We start from the raw sequence: 19,829 nt of genomic DNA, 5'->3' as shown, positions 1-19,829 counted from the left end.
TCATATTCCAGGTTTAGGAATACTCTGTTATCTCATGTTAATATCTCACACCCAGATTCTAAAGAGCAAGCTGTAGAGCCACTGTTTTTGGTAAAACTTTTCACAGTAATTAAACAAGTAGGGGTAAATGGGAAATAACATCTTACTTGTGTCTTTGTATTTTGGTAAGTTGGAGGAATAGAGCAAAGAACTTGAGAAACTAGTGATCCTGATATATTTGGGGTGGGAAGCAAGCCTGAAAGATCAGGGAGAAGATGCATTGAGAACATGAACATCATGTTGAAAGCTCTGCATAGCATGTTTAATTGTTTCTGTAGCGTGTCAGGGTGCCAGCATCTGTTTTAGAAACCATATGCTACTAAGCAACTGAAGTAAAATATTTTTCTACTCTTGGATATTATATGTAGCTTTATAGCTAGTTTGGGACATTTATCAGGAAGTGGAATAGACTGACGTGAAAAGATTGGAAGGACATGTGGTTTAAGCTTGCCTGTTTATGGAATAGCTCTTCACATAATATTGGCAAAAAAATTGTTGGTATGAAATATAAGCCTTTTTGTGACCCTTGATTATTCATTAGCATATATAACATGGCAAGAAGCATGTTAGAAATGGTATATGTGATTTGGAATAGGTGAAAAAGTTCCTGCCTAGCCCTTTGACTTTTTTTCTTCTTGTTGTTAGTTCATACAGTCATCCCTTAATTCTGTTAAATGGATGTATCTTCTTAAACTTGAAATACTCAGTGTCGAATCTGTGGGATATGTTGCATACCAGCTGTGGAAAAGAATAGCAAAAGCACCTTAGCATACAACCTTATGGACCAGTGAAGCTGTAACACTCCACTGGAGGGGAGATTTATGTTGTTAGGCCTGTAGGCACAATGGCACAGAAGAATGCCTGGGAAATGCAAAGTGGGGATTTGATTAATTAAGGGAAGGAGAGTAAAAAAGGAGAATAAAAACTGTATGTATGCACAAGCAGAAACTGTCCAGTGGTGAGATTTGAGGATTGATTAGTTTCCTTGAAAGGTTCTTAAAACTTTATCCAATTTCATTTTGAACGAGATGGTTCCAAGGATTTATGCAATTTAAGTTGTGCATCTGTGAGGAGGGTGGAGTTCATGGCCTGGTGGTGTCTCCCCTGTGTCCACTGGCCCTTCTTGAAAATGAGCACAGGAGCACCATAGGCCATCTCTTGTCACCTGTGCCAAAAGATGCTTTTAAACATGAAGAAATCTCTAAAGCCCTTTTAGGATGCCCAGGTCTGTCCTAGGTGAGGCTTGAGAGGTGGCCATGGGATTTCCAGTTTAGTAATCAAGCACAGTTGGGATGGAGGATGAAAACTTCAAATTTTTTAGTAGAAAGTAGGTTCTGAATTAATTAAATATGTTCTAGAATAGCTATTTCAGTACTAAAAGCATTCTGATTGTTAATTACAGAAGTGAATCACAGGCTTCCCACCCCTCTTACACAGTGGGTGAGTTCCCTTCTGGAGTGACCTCTGGCAGGATTTCTAACTGGATACCGGTATATAAAATAAGATTTTGTTGTACAAATTTAACTTCTGCTGTGGTTTTTTGAAGTGAATGCCATTATTTCCTAAACTATTCTGTAAATGTACAGGATGCTCCTTTAGAAGAGCAAAGCCCAAGACTAATCCTCAGTCGTGTTGCACATTTCTCTCTTGTGGGAGTAACCTAATTGATAGATTAAAACTTTCAGGTAGTGCTTTATGCAGTGGCAATGCTGGTGCAGGTGTGATTGCATTTTCCATTCTATTGTAACTGGTTTGAACCTTTGTTAGAGCAGAAAACAAGGGAGTAGCAGATACTCTCAAGGCTTGCCTTGCTATAAGTTGGTATTATTCCACTTCTGTTTGTATTGTGAAAGGGGTGTAAGCCACTGCCTCCACAGGCTGGGTTTCTGCACCTTTCTAGCAGTGTGCTTACACAATTAGTGATCCTCATAGAAATGGTGACAATACAATGCTATTTGCTTTTTTTGTAAGTATAGTGGAAACCAAGTTTTGTGTTTCCAGTCGACTTAGTGCAGGGGAAAATAAAGGAGTTTTTTGTGGGTTTTTTTGTTTGTTTGTTTTTTTTTCCCAGTTACTCTAAGTTTCATTAAGGCAAAAATCATAGGTTAGGTATTGGTGACAGAACTCATTCCTTCTGTTATTTGGAGAAATAGGGCTCTCCATATTCTGTTCTTGCTTACCATGTACCTACTACTTGGACCATCTTAAGAGTTCAGCTGTGAACTCTAGGTCTGGTTTGAACTGCAGAATTTGAATTCATGTTATTTCTTCTGCTACTGTCTTGATGGACTTGCTGGATGTCCATGTAACTGAAAGCTAAGTAAGTCTTCTAGAAAATGAGAAGTAGTAGGTTAAGTAGGTTACTTTTGACAACTTTAGCTGTTGTCACCAAACTTCTTGGAAAAGAATTGAAAGTTTAGAGACAGCTAAAGCAAAGCTGTGGTGATGGCAGGAAGAGACCCACTTTTTAAGTAAGGGGGGGTTCCTAAAGCATCTCCTTTTTTAGGAGCTCAAGGTCCATGTTGTGTCAGTGCTGGTCAATCTAGATGGAAGTGCGCCTAGAAGTTGCAGCAGCTCAGGGGTTTTGTTCCCATTGGCCATGTCTGTCTTTCTCTGTTCTTTCTGGCTCTTACAAAGGAGGAGTTTGTCACTGCTCATGGCAGCTCTGAGGGGTGATGACATGTAGGAGTCTTTTCCTGTCTGTGAGGGACAGCTGTAGAAGGTACAGTGTGTTGGCTGTGAAGTATCAGTTCTTCCTTTTGGCTGTGTCCAGCAAACATTCATCAAAGGATCCTTCTCTGTGTGTATTTGATGCTGATGATGGGCTCTTTGTTAACAGTGGTAATCCACATCTAAATAGCAAAAAATTGTTCACCAAACACTGTATTTGGTGAAATGTTTGATAAAGGACTTGGTAAAGGTAACATTAGTGAGAGATCTGCATTTCATAATGATCAACACAAAAAACTAAATGTATCTTTTCAGGCTGCTTGCTTGTGCTCTAAGGGCTAATGCTATCTTCTAGAGTCACAATATTAAAGTTAATAATTTTTTCTGATACGAGTAATATGTGATTGAAGACTGAACTTACAACTTCTCAACCAATTAATGCTTAATTGCTTTAGTTACTCAGTAGTTGTGCCAGGTGCAGTTGTCTTAATATGACTTCAGTACTTTTTTTTCCTGTGTCTGCCTCATCCAGTATGCCCTCCTGCTGTACTTAAATGTTACTTATTTTGAGAACAAAACCCAAAGAACTTTAACATAGATGAACTGAATACCAGTTACACTTGGCTTTGATGCTCTGCTTCAAAAATGCAAATTTATAATTTGCAAAAATGCAAGTTATAAGTATAAATTAATCCCTAATGCCTTGGTTACCGACTAGGGAATTTAGTTGCCCAGATTGGAATTGGAGAGATAGGATATTGAAGGCAGACAAGAATAATTCTGAATCTTTTATGTATGAGTGTGTCTGTGGAAAAAAGATTCAAAGTCTGAAAAACCCATGGGGTTTATGTATTTACTTATTTATATATTTTTTTATAGGAAACACCTGGAGTTGTTTTTCACTATGGGAAACTGGATGCCTTTTAGGGCATAACAGAAAGTGAAAGCAATGATATTAATACTTGTACAAGATTTTTTTCCCTTGAAATGCGCTGGTCCTGTCTTCCCCTCTTCTGGATTTGGGAATTCTGAATCTTAATTTGTAATCCTAGCTGTAAGGCTGGAGATTAGAATGCAATGGGGTTGGTTTTTTTTTTCCTCCCATGTTGAAGTTGTAGCCCCGTGCAGCCAGGAATGAAATTATTTATAGAGACAATAAAAATTTATAATGTGGTGCTGATCTCATCCTTATAAGAATAAGGGTTTATAGGTTATACAAATGTAGTTTTTAAAAAAAAATTGTGGGTAGTGAACATTGAGTGAAACCACCTAAGAAGTCTTGTTACAGACTTCAAGGCATCTCAAACTAAATTAATTTCTGTGCCACTTGGCATAGCAGTGACTTGACTTTTTGGAATGGTAATAAGACTGTCTTGACAAAAGTCTGTGTAGAACCCCAAATGTTACTGAAAAGAATAGAAGACTTAAGTTCAGTTCTTAAGTAAATTGATTTCTAAGTCTTTGGCTCAGCAGGGCATTTCTCTTTAGGGCTTTATCATGTAATGCTGTAGTAAATACCATTTTAAATTCTGAGCTTGCATTTTAAGTCGCTTGGTTTATTTGAAACTTTATGCTTTAAATCCCTTGAGTAGGCGTAGGGTATCGCTGTAGTTTTAACTATATCCTATCAGTGCTGTGTTCAGTCTTGCATTGGGATTAGTTATAACTATGTGTGTTCAGTAATTCTTAGTAAAGAACTACTTAGTAAAGAACTCTTGGTGAGAGTTGAGGCTCTTCTTGCAGCAGGAGAAAACTGTTGGCTGATAGATTGGTAGTTAAGAGAAAGAACTGTTAGGAAGGAATGGCTGCTTAAAGTACTATGGTGAGATACTGTGTGCCCTCTCTTGAAAGGGCACAAAGAAAATGAAAGGCAAAACAACCAGTTGAAGGAAGGGTAATTTCAGAAGGACACTGTGTCCCTTAACTGTGGCATATTGCTTGAATGGATTTTTTAAACTCTATTTGAAAGTATATACTAGTGTCCTCATGGTATTGCACAGCTGATGATCACTTCGGTGTAAAACTTTAGACTAATCAGCCTTTGGAAACAGTATTACTAAGAACTGCTGCTAAATCTTTGAGACACACTTGCTCCACAGTTGCCACTTGTATCTGCCATAGAATTCTGAAAGGCACTCAAAGAAATCTGCTCCTCTGATTTGTTTGAATCTTAATTCAAGAAGCATTGAAGTAGAATTTTGAAAAGATGATTTTTAAGGTCACAGAGAAGATGGTAGGTTTGGCTTTTTTTTTAATGGAACTTGAGCTTTTTTTTTCTTTAAACTAGGGTGAGTGTTGCACTTGGGAGGTGGTGTCTTATTCTGTTAGGCAGTCCTGATTTTTGTACTATTGTCCGAATAGAAGAGTTAATAGAAGAGTTCCATGGGGAAGGCATTCCTTCTGTTCAGTTGAGACACCAGAGGCACCTGTGCCGAAAAAAATGTGTGATTGCTTTGTGTGTGTGGTTTGTAAAAGGACAGCATGGCAAAACTCAGTTACTGGAGTCTCCAAAATGTACATTGCCTGTGGGAGTGGGGATTGGGAAAGAAAGATCACATTAGCTTAATAGCCACTTCAGGCTTCACTGGGAAAGATTTTGCACTGAAGTTTCATGATTTTGCTGGGTTTCTAATTTCTTTTCTGAAACATATTTTTACAGGTACCTAAATAAAAATGACGGTAATTCATTAAACTTATGTAGGTGAGAATTGGTGAAATCTTCCCGTTTAAAAACATTATTTTCTTAATTTTCTAAGATGAGTCTCAGAAAAGTCAAGCTGGTCGTTCTTTTTTAAAGCTTGTTGTTTAAGTAACAACAGTTACTGGGCAGTTGTCTTTGTAGCACTCTGTATTACAGAAGGAGGATATTGAGTCACCATTCAGCTTTCTTAGTCTTCGAGTGATAAATTAATTTGACTGTTCAGCATCCAGTACTTAATTGACATTTCATATGTATTAGAATATTTTTCTTTATTATGTACTTACCTTCATCCTCAGGATATCGGCAGAGGTGGGGAAACTGTTGTGTAGATCGTTTTCCCTGAATATATAGGGTATGTTCTGTGAAGGAAAGTAGTGTTCTTGTTTGGTTAAAGGGTCAAATAAAGCTGTAAGATTCCAAATGGCACTAAATTTTGCTAAGTATGGATACCAAAATCTAGAGAAGTGAGTATGCTAAAGTAGCATCACTCCCCTTGTATTGAGGTGCTCCTTCTGTGTTTTATTTCTCTTTCTTGGCATTGGAAGAACTTTTCTACTTTTGTCCCAGGGATTGTATTGTTAGAATCAAAAATGCTGGTATTGTAGGAAAAAGTATATATGGAGCTTAAGGTCTGTGGTAGATCAAGTCAATTTAGTGGTCTTTGCCCATAAGCAAATCAAAATAAAAGATGTTTTAACTTGGTTAAATTAAAGATTAAAGGAAGAAATATCTTCAAGTTTTCTGTTCATGATGTTGGATTTGAACACTCTTTGAAGAGTATTAGGGATTCTAACTTTCATTCTCAAAAGCAAAACATGCTTATGATACTGTCATTAAGGGAATATTTAGCTAGTGTGTGCATTTAGGGTGGGTTGAATAGTTCTGTCAGTTTTTTCAGGATATGGTAGCATTTCCTGGTATCCTAATTAAAAGAACTTAAGAACTTGCAGCTGTCAACATTTATTTTAATGGCTTTGTAGAGCTTAGCCTGAGGAAACCAGGAAGATACTCTTGCCCATAGCCTTTAACTAGTGCAGTTCATGTGACTTACAATGAAAATTCAGGTTACCTGAACAGCAGGTCCCAGAAGCCTTGAATGAAAGTGAAGAGTTAAGCAAGAAGTTACAATTGCTTAGGATTTAGTTTTGAAGTTGCTGTCTTCATGCGAGAGTCCACTCCTGTTCGCAACTGTAGCTGACTGGAGCTTCAGGAGACAAAACATTGATGTGCTCCTAGAAGAGGCTGACCTCCTTTTCTGAACTGCAAATGGTCTTTAAGTATTCTTTTTAACAAGACTGGTATTTTGCATGAAAAATATCAAGCAAATAGACCTGAATGCACTGTCTATATGTAAGGAACACTGGTGTCCTGGTTAGCAATTGCTGAAGTAACTTTCTTTTACCCCCATGTATTTTTTGTGTGCCTCAAAATCTGATTTATGTTCAACTTTCAAGGCCTAATCCACAAGGGGAGTAGGAGGATGAACTTGAGGAAAAAAAAAATCCAAACTCATGCTGTCTTTGAACTAATACAGTGAACAGAATAAAACACATGCTTATAAAAGAAAACTCCGGTAAAATTCATGCCTTTCAACTTCAGGCTGTGCCTTTAAATTACAGTAATTGTTTCTAAAATGTTCAAACAAAAAAGTTAAGTTTACTGCTAAAGCAGTGAGTCAGTGTTACTGGGTTTTTTTGCATTTCCAGAGTAGCAGTGCAGGAATTCAGGACTCATTTGCACTTGCAAATTATCAGCTGGTTGAGACAACAGTAGAACTGATGCTGAGTTGTCCAAATTCAACATCACCCATCTTATGTATTGGATTCAGAAGAGCTTTTACTCTGAGTAGGCTTGTGGTGATATAATTTAGGGCAAAGATGCAAGAGTCAGATCTGATTGCACTGTCCCTAATGGTGTGTTCCCTCTTCTTTGGCTGCACTGGCCCTGGTGGTTGATAGACCCTTTCAGTTGTTCCATCCCATGGACATGGCAGAAAAACTCTTTTCCCTCCTTCCTTCTGCATTTGCCACTTTTGGAGTAGTTCTTTTTTTCTTTTGGAAATGCCTTGGCAGAGGTTTCATCACTGTTGGGGAGCCAACAGAGGGTGACTGCACAGCAAGGAGTAGAACAAAGCTGCTTTGCATAAGCTAATTTAGCATCCTAAAGCACTCCTGTGAGAGACTATGAGGAATTTCAGTCCTTATCCTCATTCTGAGTGTGGATGGTGACACTTCAGTGTACAAATGTATCCTTTAAGCAAGGTGTTGGGAACTGATAGCCAAAGCATTCAAAGTTTAAGTCCTGACCTAAGTGAGGTGCTTCTTTGTGTTTAAAAATTGCCTTGGTTATCATGACAATTTTTCTATAAACTTAATTAGTTTACAGATGAGAATTCTAGACTAGTTCAGATGCACCAATGTCTTGGCCTTTCAGCTCTCACCACTACCAAATTGATGGTTGTGGACAACACTTTCAGGACAAGTGTCTTTGAGAACCATCTGTCCAAGGGGTTACTTAAAAGTTTTTGGGAAGAGATGTTCCTGATCATGTGGTAACACAGGAGTATTCTAACCAGAAGTGCTCCTTTGATTTTTTTTTTTTTCATTACTTTGATTTTTCTCACCTGGCATTTGGAGAGTTGTGGTAGGGGACAATGCTGAGTCTTAAGTTACGATTTCACAGTGCTCTGCCTGAATGTTACATTAAACAGTTTTGTGTTGCTAGCCTGTAATTTCACTGGCGGAATCTTTCTGGGCCAGTAAGCCAGTGGAAGAAGGGAAAAGACTCTACTATTTTGTGCTTCAGCTGTTTTTCATGTGTGTTGCATAAAAATTCTTGGACTTTTTCTGGCCTAGAGAGGTGACAGAACTAATCCATCCCATGTCCTGTGCTTCCCTTTATTAATTGTAGTCCAGGCCCTTACGTTCGAGAAGAGATGCTGGTGTTCTGCTAGTGGTTTTGTCAAGCTTATGTAACAACTTTATTTCAGATATATGAAGTTATATAAGTTAATGCATGCAGAGAATTACTGTAAGAGCAGCACTATTCAGGAGCTTTGCAGTTCCTGCACTTTTTAACCAGGACGCACAAATGTTGCATTGGTTTCTATCCATAGAGACTCTTGGTTGGTTTCAATGTTTGGGCCAATAGAGATGCATGGGAATAGTTCTAGAAACAGACATGGCCCAGTTCATGCAGCATTAATAAAATCAGTTTAGTCCTCTTTATGGCAACTGGACACATGGTTGTTAACTTCTCTTATCTAAAAATGTGTGAACAAAGTTTTTTAGGTAATACTTAAAAGAGATTTTGCCATGCTGTTGTGTTTCATGTGAAGATGGATCATACCCTGGGTAGTTGTGCCTTCCTTTATTTCATGGTATATTACATAAACATGAACATGGATGTGGTCCTGGTTGTGATGACTCTTCATAGTTCTGTGTTTGAATGTAATCCATCTGTACACATGACAATGCTTCCATCCTGCATGTTACCTTCAGGTCTAAGGTTTTAACCTTCCATCATTGGATACTTCTTCATGACAGGACTGTGTTAACTTGGCTGAACTATTGCTGAATGCAAGCCATCCCTGGATGTAGGAAAGCCAGATTTAAATAGACTTGAACCTCATCCAGTCAGGTGATTCTTTTTTTACATTGCTTTATGGAAAGACCTCCTGTGAGTTTTTGGGGGTGAGGGTTTGTCCCTTTTTTCATAATGCAGTACCCAATCTGTCCTGCAGAGAGGAGCAGTCTGAGTTAAAAAACCATATGTACCACTAAGTGTAAGTCAGTCTTTAGACCAGCCTCTATACTCTTGCAGATTTTGAGGTGGACTGAAAAAGTCCTGATTGACCAGAGCAGGGTTCTGGTGGTACACCCTTCACAGAGTATGCTGTAATACATGCACTCCAAGTATCTTGCTAATTTTAATTACACTGGTGTCTAATTTACTGTGTAATCCTGCTGTAATGAATTCAGAAGCCAACTGTTCTGGTGTTAGACGATGGTATTTAGACACTGAAGTCTTCAAACAGAAAGCAGAGTAGAGAAATAACAAAGACATCCTTGTAAGGGGAGTAATAATAGTGGTTTTCATTTGGATAGTTCCACTAGCAATTGAAATCTGTGGATCTTAAGAATGTGTAAACTCTTCTGAAAGTGCATTAAGCTAAGCAGGCTTCTTACTTTGTTTCCACATGACATAATTGAAGAAGTGATGTTCTCTCCCTTTTTGGAGCTCTACTTTGGAACATAGGTGCACTTGTAAAATGCAGGAACAATAACCTACAAAACTTCAGTGAAGTGAATTGAGTCCAGAAAATTTGTTTACTTTTTCTGCTCTAGTTCATCACTTGACTCACAGGGTATTGGAAGGTCTGTCAGGCATGGAGACCTCAAGGTCTGCAGGTGGAAAAATGCATTTAAAAGACCTTTAAGAGAATTATGGTCAGTGTATTACACTGAGCTTCAGTTCATGTGTATGTTGGTTGCTAAAATAACCTGAGAAATTAAGGTCCTTTCCAACCCAAGGTATTCTTTGAATCTATGATCTTTAGGTTGACACAGACCATCTGTTAAATCACCTGCAAAGATCAAAAACCAGCTTTGAAGACACAGCTCCTTATCTTTAACATGGAAGGTGGAAAATTAATACAATTAATCAGAATACTTGAAAAGCTACTGAGGTGAATAGTTGGGGTTTTTTAGCTGAATATGCCAAATACTGTGTAGTCACTGACCTGAGTTAATAAACATGCCACTAATTTTGCTCCTCTTCTTAGTTGCTAGTACTTTATTTTCCATTAACAATATTACCCATGTTCCCAAAAGAAACTGAAGAATTGTGTTGCTTGAAACCTGTGTTAAAAAGCAAAATCAAAAAGCCCCTCAAAATGCTGGAAAGTGAAGGTGAATTTTTGTTTCAGAAATTCTTCCTGCAACTACTACAAACAGCTAATTGGAAAGGAAAAGCAGTTTGTAGGGTGATTTTTCTTGCTTGTTTGGTGTTGACTAGAGTACGGACAGGTAAGTGTCAGTCTGAAGTCAGTTAAGGATACTTAATAGAGCTCGTAGTTCTTCCATTGTAAAACAAAGTAATATTAAACTATCAGAAGTAGAGATTTTCATAATGGTGATTGAATGCTGTCTTAATTTACCTTGTTGCTTTGGAAGCCTGGATGTAGTCTCTTGGTTTTTTTGAAGTTGACCTGTTTTCAGATGGAAACTGGCTGAATTCTTTATTGACTTTTTCCTACCTAACAGGCATTCTTAATGCTTCTTAGTTTATTTCTGTGTAGGTTTGTGGATAAATGACATTAATATAAGGGAATAGTTATGAAGATATGAAAAAAACTACTGCAGAAAGCTCTAGTAATGGGTATTTCAGGTCTTCCAGATCTGAAGATGTTATTTTATGGGAAATTGCTAACAGGTTTTTTTTTCCTAAAATCTGGATTAGTGTTAGATTTCAGTGAATTACAATTATAAAGGCAGTTTTATTTCAGTGAGGTGAAGTTTCTTCTTTGACTCCCAAAACTGGAAGGAAATGTTAAAATTGGTTTAAAAGTAAATAGGTATTTCAGATGACATGCTGCTTTTCATTTTATTTTCAGTGTATGTTCTGCTGAACTGACACTTTTCTTCCTAGCAAGTTATTTCTTTCCTCTGTTCACGTGTTATATTTGTTGCAAAACAGTCCTTAGTGTTTGTGCAGTTGTCAAGCTTTTGAATAGAACCTATTAACAATATTGAATGATACAATTTTTTTTTGTCGTTGTAGGAAGAAATCTGCTTCATCTAATTCAATGCTAATTCAGTCCTGCTAATCTGCTAGTACTGTAGATTGAAAGATATTTTTGCTGTTGCCAGGATACCCTGTAATGGGCAAGAAGCCTGAGAGAATCAAAACGTTCTGATTTTTTAACTTTTAAAAACTTTTGTGTTTTAACAGGTAAGAAACTATTAAACTTCACCTACAGCAGTAGATTTAGCTTCTGCATCTATAAAGCCTTATCCTAAAGCACTCAGAAACCACTTAAATTGTAAACTTTTCATGTCCCTGATGTCCACTAAAGTCACCTGATTTTGTAAGTTCACATTTATCACTTTCTAAGTTGCAGTTCCTTCTTCAGTTCAGGCTTTGTGGCCATGCATTCCCTTTTCTTGCATCTTTTTTCCGACTACTTTCTAGCTGGCTGATTCTAACTTATGTCTTTTAACCTACCCTGCTCTTGCACTATCTTTCTGCACCCTGCTTTGGTTCACTGTGACAATCAGGGGTGTTCCAGACACACAGTTGTGGATGTTCTGTTTGTTTTACAGCATTTTGCTTTTGTGCCAGGAAGTGTATCTGCTGCCCAACCTTTTTGAAAGTTTCAAAGCAAATGTGTGCATGAACTGACATACAGCAGATATGAGTGAGGTTTATAGATTATTATACTGAAGCAATACTGCCTTTTGCAACTGAATTTTTTGGTACTAAACTTCATGTTTCTGTGCAAAGGTGTCTTCTGGGTACCTATGCATTGTTGAGCTTGCACTTTATATTATTACGGAGTCATGTGCATTTCTTAGTGCAATAATATCTTCATTTTCATTTTGAAGCTAATTGGAAGAATTCAGAATAGGAAAAAATCTAACTGAATTCTGTGACCAGTGGATATTTTAAATTAGTAATTGGCAGTTGATGTGAAATGACTAGAAAATGATTCATCTTCTCTACTTGAGCAGGAGAGATTAGTGTCTTAATTTGTAATTATTGCATGTAATTAAGATCTTTATTTATTAACACTTAGTAACCAGTGGTTTGAGATAGTGTAGGAATTGATGAGGATATAGTTGTTACTTGGTATGAAATTGCTCTTGTAAATTCACTGCAGACTGTAGTTTCACCTGATTTTTGTACTTCTGTTGAACAGTTATGACCTCTTGAATTTTGAGGGATTGGTGTCTTGGAGTAAACGTGAACTAGTTTGGATATATTTACATACTTCATGTCAAAGCTATAGATTATTGGGGCATTCAGTCATAAGGGGGGGTGTATGTGCATATGATATGTGTGTGTGTATATATATATAATGTATTATATAAAAAATCATAGGATGACAGAATAGTTAGGGTTGGAAGGAACCTCTGGAGATCATCTAGTCCACCCTCCTGCCAAGGCAGGGTCACCTAGAGCAGGTGACACAGGAGCATACTCAGGTAGGGTTTGATTGTCTCCAGACCTCCCTGGGCAGCCTGTTCCAGTGCTCTGTCACCCTCAGTGTAAAGAAGTTCTTCCTTGCGTTGAGATGGAATTTCTTGTCATTTAGTTTATGGCCATTGCTCCTTATCCTGTTGCTGGGCACCATGGAAAAGAGTCCAGCACCATCATCTTGGCACCCAGCTTAGATACTTGTTTTCAAGAATGAGATGTCCTCTCAGTCTTTTCTTGTCTGGACAAAGAGGCCCAGCTCTCACAGTCTCTCCTCATAAGTGATGCTCCAGACCTCAAGCCCATCATTGTGGCCTCTGCTTGATCCCTCTCCAGTAGCTCCTTTTCTCGCTTGAACCGTGGAGATTAGATTGACCATAGCACTATTCAGAATAGAGGGACAGGCTCACCTCCCCTCCACCTGCTGGCCACACTCTTCCTGATGCACCCTAGGATACCATTGTCCCTCGTGGCCACCAGGGTACGCTGCTGGCTCATTCACAGATGTGTTTTTCTAGTTCTCATCTAGATAGGAGTGCAGCTGAGATTGATAAATGAGGGTAAAAGTGATTTCACTTCATTTTTAACTGTTCTGTCACAATAGCAGGCTCCTTCTTCTCATGACTGATAGAGGAATGAAAGTCCCTCCTTTAATAACTTGCCTCAGTAGGAGGTGGTACCTTGTTAAAGAGCGTGTTAGGAGATCACTGTCTTCATCCAGTTCTCTGGCATGTTTTTGTTACAGTCAGGGAAAGACTGCCACATGGCATCTCCTGCATTCCTCTCAAGAGGATGTAGTTACCCTCTGAAAGTATAGTAGTTAGCAGAGGAGCATATGTGCTGTGAAAGACTATAGTGTCTGGAAGGAATCCTGTCATGGCATCAGGAGGCCACTCTGGCTGCAGTATGTGGCCAACTATGGCTGTCCTGGGAGCTTGGGAGGCTGTGGCCTAAGAGATGTGCTCATGTGGGAGAGGGAGGCTTAGGTAGACCGAGGTCCCCTTTTCAGGGATCGCTTCCCTGTTCCTGCTGCTCCTTGGACACAGGGACTGCCCTCGACCTCCTCTCGTGTGCCTAAGCTTCAGCCTGCTCTTCATCTTGTGTCTGGGCTCCCCTGCATGAGACAGTGGCAGCAGTTTTGCAGGAAGGTCAGAGATCCTTGGTAACCTCCCACTCTGCAGCCCCCTGTGTCCAGCAGTGGCTGAGAAGAGGGTGAAGCATCCAGAAATCCTGCTCTGAGGAAGGAAGTGCAGCCAGCCTACACAAGATCTCCCAGCCTTCCATGAAGGAATTGTTGGTTGGTTTTGTTTCCCTTTTAATATCTCTTCTAGTTTGTTATGCCTGTGGACTAGGAAGGAATGTGCGTGGTATTAGAACTATGTGTTAAACTGTTGAGGTAGAGGTGTTTCTGTTTTCTTTTCTATTTAATTCCTATTAATTTCAAACCATTTATTTGTTCCTTTCTTCACAGAGTTTCTTTGAAACTTCACTAGCTTATTATAAGTAATGAAGTATTTCTTTTCCACTAGGTCTCAGGTTTGTGATGTGAATAGGCTGGTCTGACACTGAAGAAACAGCTACATGTTATTTTGTATTCACTTGAGACTTGTATTCTGTGTCAAATTGATCTTATATTTTGTTTAAGAAATGTGGCAACTGTACCACGAAAGCTTATTACTGCTTTTTTTTTTTTTTTTTTTTGTGCTTGCTGGGTGTAATTGTAAAGCACTGTAATTAAAATGAGGGATTTTGAACACCAACTTACATCTTTGTAGCTAATAGTACTCAGTGAACCTCACTGCTCTGATTGAAAAGAAATTTATTCCAAATAGGTTAGGACAGGCACTTGTAGACTGCAAGTTTACAATGGGTGATGATCTGCTGAGTACAACAGGCAGTTTAAAAAGTAGCAGCTAGAGTGTCTTCTGTCATTTTCTTTCACTGGTAATTCTCTTCGGCTCTAAAGTTTTTTCAGAGGTGCATTCATACTTAGTTTTGTTTTGAACAAATGGTCCACTTTCAGTGTCAAAAGAAGCACTTTATAAATGCTAGGACAGCGTCTCATTACTGTCCATTGATTTGAAGGAAGGCGACCTCCTGCCCTAAACTGGAATCTCACTAAACATACCTAGATAGTAACTAGGTGAGGTTATATGAAGCTGGCAGAAGGGCATGCTTGGCATTTGAAATAAATCTCTTAATGTGTTTAAAGGTCTTAGAAGATAGTCTACCAAAATTTTTCATGATAAAAGCTTAATAAATTATCTTCACTATTACTTTATCCTTCATAAACTTCCCTACCTACTTGGTTTTTAGGATGCAAGGGATTCTTTGCATTGGAAAAGCTTGTTTCATTAAGAAGTGCAAGACCCTCCTAAAATCAAGGACTCCTTTGGTGGTTGCTCTCCTTGCATCCAACAACTAGGTTGGCTTTTGCTAGTTGCTGCACGGAAATTATAAGTCCTGTTTTGCTGAAGTAGGCTGCATCACTTAAGATGCATTTCAATTGTGGAAATGTTTGTTGGTGCAAAAGTAACTGAATTTCTTTTCCATCTGTGTACTTGAACTCTGTAGTAAGAAAACTCAGTAGTGCACAAAGAAAAGTGACAGATTCTGAGTTCTTTATAATGCAGTAGTTGTTACAACTTTATATACAGCATTTCTCAGAATTTCACATACTAAGGAATCTTCAGCTTGACACTGATACACTTAAAAGTTTCTCTTGCTTGAAAAATGAAACTGGCCATTGCAGTAAAATCTGTCAAGTTCCTTAGTGAAGCTCTGTGTATATGCCTTTGACATCTATGTAGTTATCAGGTAAATAGCCTTCAAATGGCTACTGAAATCCTGGTTTTCTTTCTACACTGGTCTAGATGCCCATGTTTGCTTGGAGCTGCCACTACTCACTTTTATATGGAAATCTGAGGTACTGAGTCAGAAGGAACTCAGTGTAAAACACCCTTCTCATGTTTGTTTAACCTAAGTATGATGCTTAAAATTTCAACTCAAAGGAGCAGCTTACTGTAGTTTTACTATTTACTGGAAAGACTTCTGAATGCCTTAAAGACTTGTTAGTCTGTTTTGTAAAAGGTTCAGTTTAGGAGACATTGTCCAAAACCATATGCTTCTCTGACTGGAATTCACATCTTAGTCTGGTAGCTTGAAAACGGGAATATGGCTATTCAGGAAAGGTGTGTGTGACAGCTACCATCCCTTGAAGGTAGCTTAGAGACTTTGTGATACAACTGTTGCCAACCTTTTTTGATGGAAATGCCACTTAAGCACTTGACCTCCAGAAAGAACCACTGATGAGTTACTGTTAAAAATACCTGTGTGTTTTTCTTTCCCTGTGACAGACGGAAGATTTAATTTTCCTTCTTGGTCTGAAAGGATTATTTCTAAGCTTTTTCTTCCATTTAGCACATAATAAAAGTGAGAATTTCAGTTACCTCAATGCCAGCAATTGAAAGCAGGCTTTCTTTGCTTTGTTGAACTGCTTGTTTCTTTTCAGATTTAAGTCAAGTGTTTATTACATGGAATGCTATTTAGCATTAATTCAGAGAAGAATCTGTTAACAATATTAGTTAATAAAACAAACCAATATTTTTATGGATATTAGATGTTACTCAGGATCTTGAAGTGTCATAAGTTGTGCATCAACAGCTTCATGTAAACTTTTGTAAATATTGTTTAATGAACTGGATGTCAGTCTTGCTTCCTGGGAACTTTCAGAGATTACAGAAGACTAACATGTTACCAAAGACAGTTTAATACACGCAGCATCTTTACCAACTTTAACATATTTTGTCTTTCCACATGAGTTTTTACATCATCTTGGCTTATTTTGTTTCTTGTAGTTTCTAATCTTGAGCATGTCTCGTATTTGGAAGTCTTTTGTATCTTGCATTAAGTCCAAATGTCTTTTTCTGCTCTGACTGAAAGTGAGGTAACATTGGGAGTAATACAACCCATTTGACCCATTGAGTTTTTTGTAAATTTGCAGGTAGTGAAGTTTTGGAAGGAGCACACTTTTGGGTTTTGGACAGAAGGCCTAATGCTAACGTTGTTAATGGGACTGAAATTTGAAAAAGCATGATGATGATTCAGAATTTCAGAATTAGTAGATTTTGGGAGGGAGGGTAGAACAGTAGGCTTTGAGAAAAATAGCAGTAACATGTTTTGATTTTAAAATTTCCAATCAAAACTATGCTAGGCTGATTCTAGATTACTGTCAGTAATAATGCCTAAGAAAATTCTCTTCTCTTCAGGGTTCCTTGACTTTCCCTTTGGCACAGTTTATGTTGTTTATTTTTCCTTATTTCAAAGGACCTGGGCTCCTGTTGAGAAGTGATGGAATAATCTGTGGCCGGCACCTGACATATTGAGGGAGCAGCCCCTAAAGGAGCTTGCCTGGGAGACAGTTTGTGAAATAACGCAGTAACATGTTTGCAGTAGTACGCCTCTTTTTTTGTTATTGCTCTTTTCCATTGTTGAATTTCTCTTGAAATAACTGACTGAGAAATACATTGAAGCTACTGAAATGAGCATTAATCACCACGGAAGTATTTACATCTTGAATTAGCATTGAAAGTGGTTACTTATGAGCATGGTACTTTCACTAATTGGGGCAAGGGGAGGGATTTGATCTACTTTCTAGAGGTTTAAAAATCCCAATCACAAAAAATATCCTCTGGCTTTAATAATGCACTGTTTTCACTTCCTGACAGTAAGTTTGTGTGTAGCTTGCATTACCCACAAGCTGGTGTTTTTCATAACTGTATGAGTTGATTTAAGCTAATTTGTAAGATCAAGTGTGTTAAACCCTGCTTGAAAGTTTACTAATACTTTTAGTATAAAATAGGTTTTTTTCTGCTTCCTAATAATTTAATACTTACATGGGATGTTAGATTAGTACCAGTACTGCAGTCAAATAAATCTATACATTACCTGATTGATTTTATTTGAATCCATGACTTTATAAACAGAAAGCTGTGTAATCTAAGGTCAGTTATGAATGTTACAACTTCTGAAAAAAGGTCAACAGAGTAAGGTGATCACTATGTAGTGATTAAAGCAACAATTAAAACCCTCAAAGCAATTAAAATGTCTCGAAAGTGAATATACCAAGCTTTATAATATTTAGGATGAATAGTGAAAGTCTTGCTAGTGGAAAGATTTTACACGCAAAGGTTTTGCTAGATCCTTGAGGTTGTTTCTGTTTCCAAACTGCTCAATTACTAAATTTGACACAGTGCTGTTCTGAGTAGCTGTAATGTGCATGCTGAATCAATTTCAAGTTGGAAGTGCTTAAATGCTGCCTCTTAGTTGCAAAAGCATTGGGTATTTCTATTCTGTATTTATGGGGTGTTTTGAGTGTATGATAACAGCATAGTTGGATTATTGCCTTTAAGCTTGTTCCTGTATACAGCCTACAGTTGACAGAAATGTCCTTGCTAAAATAATACTGTTCACTGAAATTCCCTGCCTTAACTACATGTCCTCGCAGCTGATTTTGCTAATGCACAGCAGTAACTAATATATTGATTTAATCTTTCACATGTGGAAAATATTTACTAAAGGACCAAAAGGAGTGTTTCTTGCTTTAAGTGTGCTTCTCAAAATTGCTGCTTTCAATTGTAAGGAAAGGAAAGTTTTTCTTACTGTGTTCTAGTATCTCTTTTCAGTCCAATTAAAATCTGCATTCATATAAGCCCAGTTAATACTGTGTCAGACGTCAAATATCATGTGAAAGCCTTGTTTTCAGGGCTGGAGAGAAATTAAGTGTTTGTATGGAGCTTAATGAGAGGTGAAAGCAAGAATTTATTGGATATATTGTAGACTGAAATACTCTTTTCTGATAGCACAGTTGTCTCAGTAGCAACTGTTCAAAAAGTGTCTTAGAGGAACAGAATTGATATAGAGGTGCCAAAGCATTTTGTAGGAAAAGGTGAAGTTGTTAATTCTTACAGATCTGTTACAGCCTCTTTGAGTGTTTCAGGGGTTGGGGCCACTGCCTTTGACGTGTTTGTGTCACACATCTTGGCCTTTGCTATTCCTCCTCTGTCAAGTTTGTGGAGGCAGGGACAATTAGTGTAGTGTTGAAATTATTTCTTCCTTTCTGAAGTATGCTCTCTGCAAGCTAAAATTCTTTTAATTCCTCTACCTTTATAGATGCTTTCTTCAGTGGTGGGGGTGGTATTTCAGTGCAGTTATTCTCTGTCCATTTCATCTTCACCCAGCTCGATTAATTGCTGAGCAAATAGCTCTGAATCTCTGACTCAATGCATAGATTAAAAACAAGGAATGGGAAAAGCAAATTTCATACCTTTTTCTTTAATGCAAATTAGTACATTCCTCTCATGTAAGTAAAACCCTGCCTGACTCTTACCTTTGGATGTTAGAATAATACCTACTGCTAATATATTGCTATTCTTCTTACACAGACCAGCATGTTTTGGAAATTTGATCTCCATTCGTCATCGCACATAGATACCCTTCTAGAGAGAGAAGATGTAACACTGAAGGAGTTGATGGATGAAGAGGATGTTCTACAGGAGTGCAAGGCTCAGAATCGCAAACTTATAGAGTTTCTGTTGAAGTCAGAATGTTTGGAAGACTTAGTTACATTTATTATTGAAGAGCCACCTCAAGACATGGATGAAAAAATTCGATATAAGTAGGAAAACTTTTGGAGTTGGGGGAGATTTGGAAGGTGGAAAGAGGACTAAATAAATCTAGTTAATTTGAGAGTGTGAATCCCTATGTACTGGTATATAGTACAGTATTGGTGTGTTTGAGATTAAGTATGTTTTCAAGAGGCTTCATTGAACTTCTAAGTAAATCATTCTAATATATGCATGGTTTTCAAATGGAAGCTTCTTATCCACAAATGCTTTCAAAACCAATTCATGTCCAAAGGAGTTGCTAAAAAAAGGTTCAACCAGGACTCGCATTAAGATTCCTGTAGTTGTGTTTAAGAATATAGTTCAATGGAAAACCCTTTTTGGGTAGTATAACTGAATGGTTAACTTTGTTTTGTTGATTTGTAAGATGTTTTGAAGATACCTTTTAGAAGATCGTGATACTCCTTGGAACAATGTCCTTAAGGTCTCAATGCTGATGTTTTCCTTTCCAGAGTGTATGGCCATGACTTCTGGCTTGCTGAGAAGGTTCAAGCTCAAAATCCATCTAGCAATTTGTAGACAAGCACTTCTACTGCTTT

General features: G+C 37.9%; 1 protein-coding gene across 17 annotated transcripts in view; it reads left to right on the top strand.

Annotated features, from left to right (window-relative positions):
• PPP6R3 (protein phosphatase 6 regulatory subunit 3) overlaps positions 1–19,829 on the top strand; it is a 50,211-nt gene that overhangs the window by 2,637 nt on the left and 27,745 nt on the right. For 10 of the 17 annotated variants that reach the window (XR_011000128.1, XR_011000129.1, XR_011000130.1 and 7 more), the window contains exons 2-4: positions 11,192–11,362; positions 16,934–17,061; positions 19,051–19,283. Coding sequence is in view for 12 of the 17 variants with exons in the window: in XM_068193791.1 (XP_068049892.1) it covers positions 17,050–17,061; positions 19,051–19,283 (245 nt within the window). In the remaining 5 variants the exon portion in view is untranslated. The remainder of the gene's footprint in view (positions 1–11,191; positions 11,363–16,933; positions 17,062–19,050; positions 19,284–19,829) is intronic. The other 7 variants (XM_068193788.1, XM_068193796.1, XM_068193790.1 and 4 more) reach the window with 3 other exon arrangements.

Source organism: Anomalospiza imberbis, chromosome 6 (genome assembly GCF_031753505.1).
Source record: "Anomalospiza imberbis isolate Cuckoo-Finch-1a 21T00152 chromosome 6, ASM3175350v1, whole genome shotgun sequence".
Classification (NCBI taxonomy): Eukaryota; Metazoa; Chordata; class Aves; order Passeriformes; family Viduidae; genus Anomalospiza; species Anomalospiza imberbis.
The sequence above is the reverse complement of the archived record's forward strand: the minus strand, read 5'-3'. Positions and strand labels throughout refer to the sequence as shown.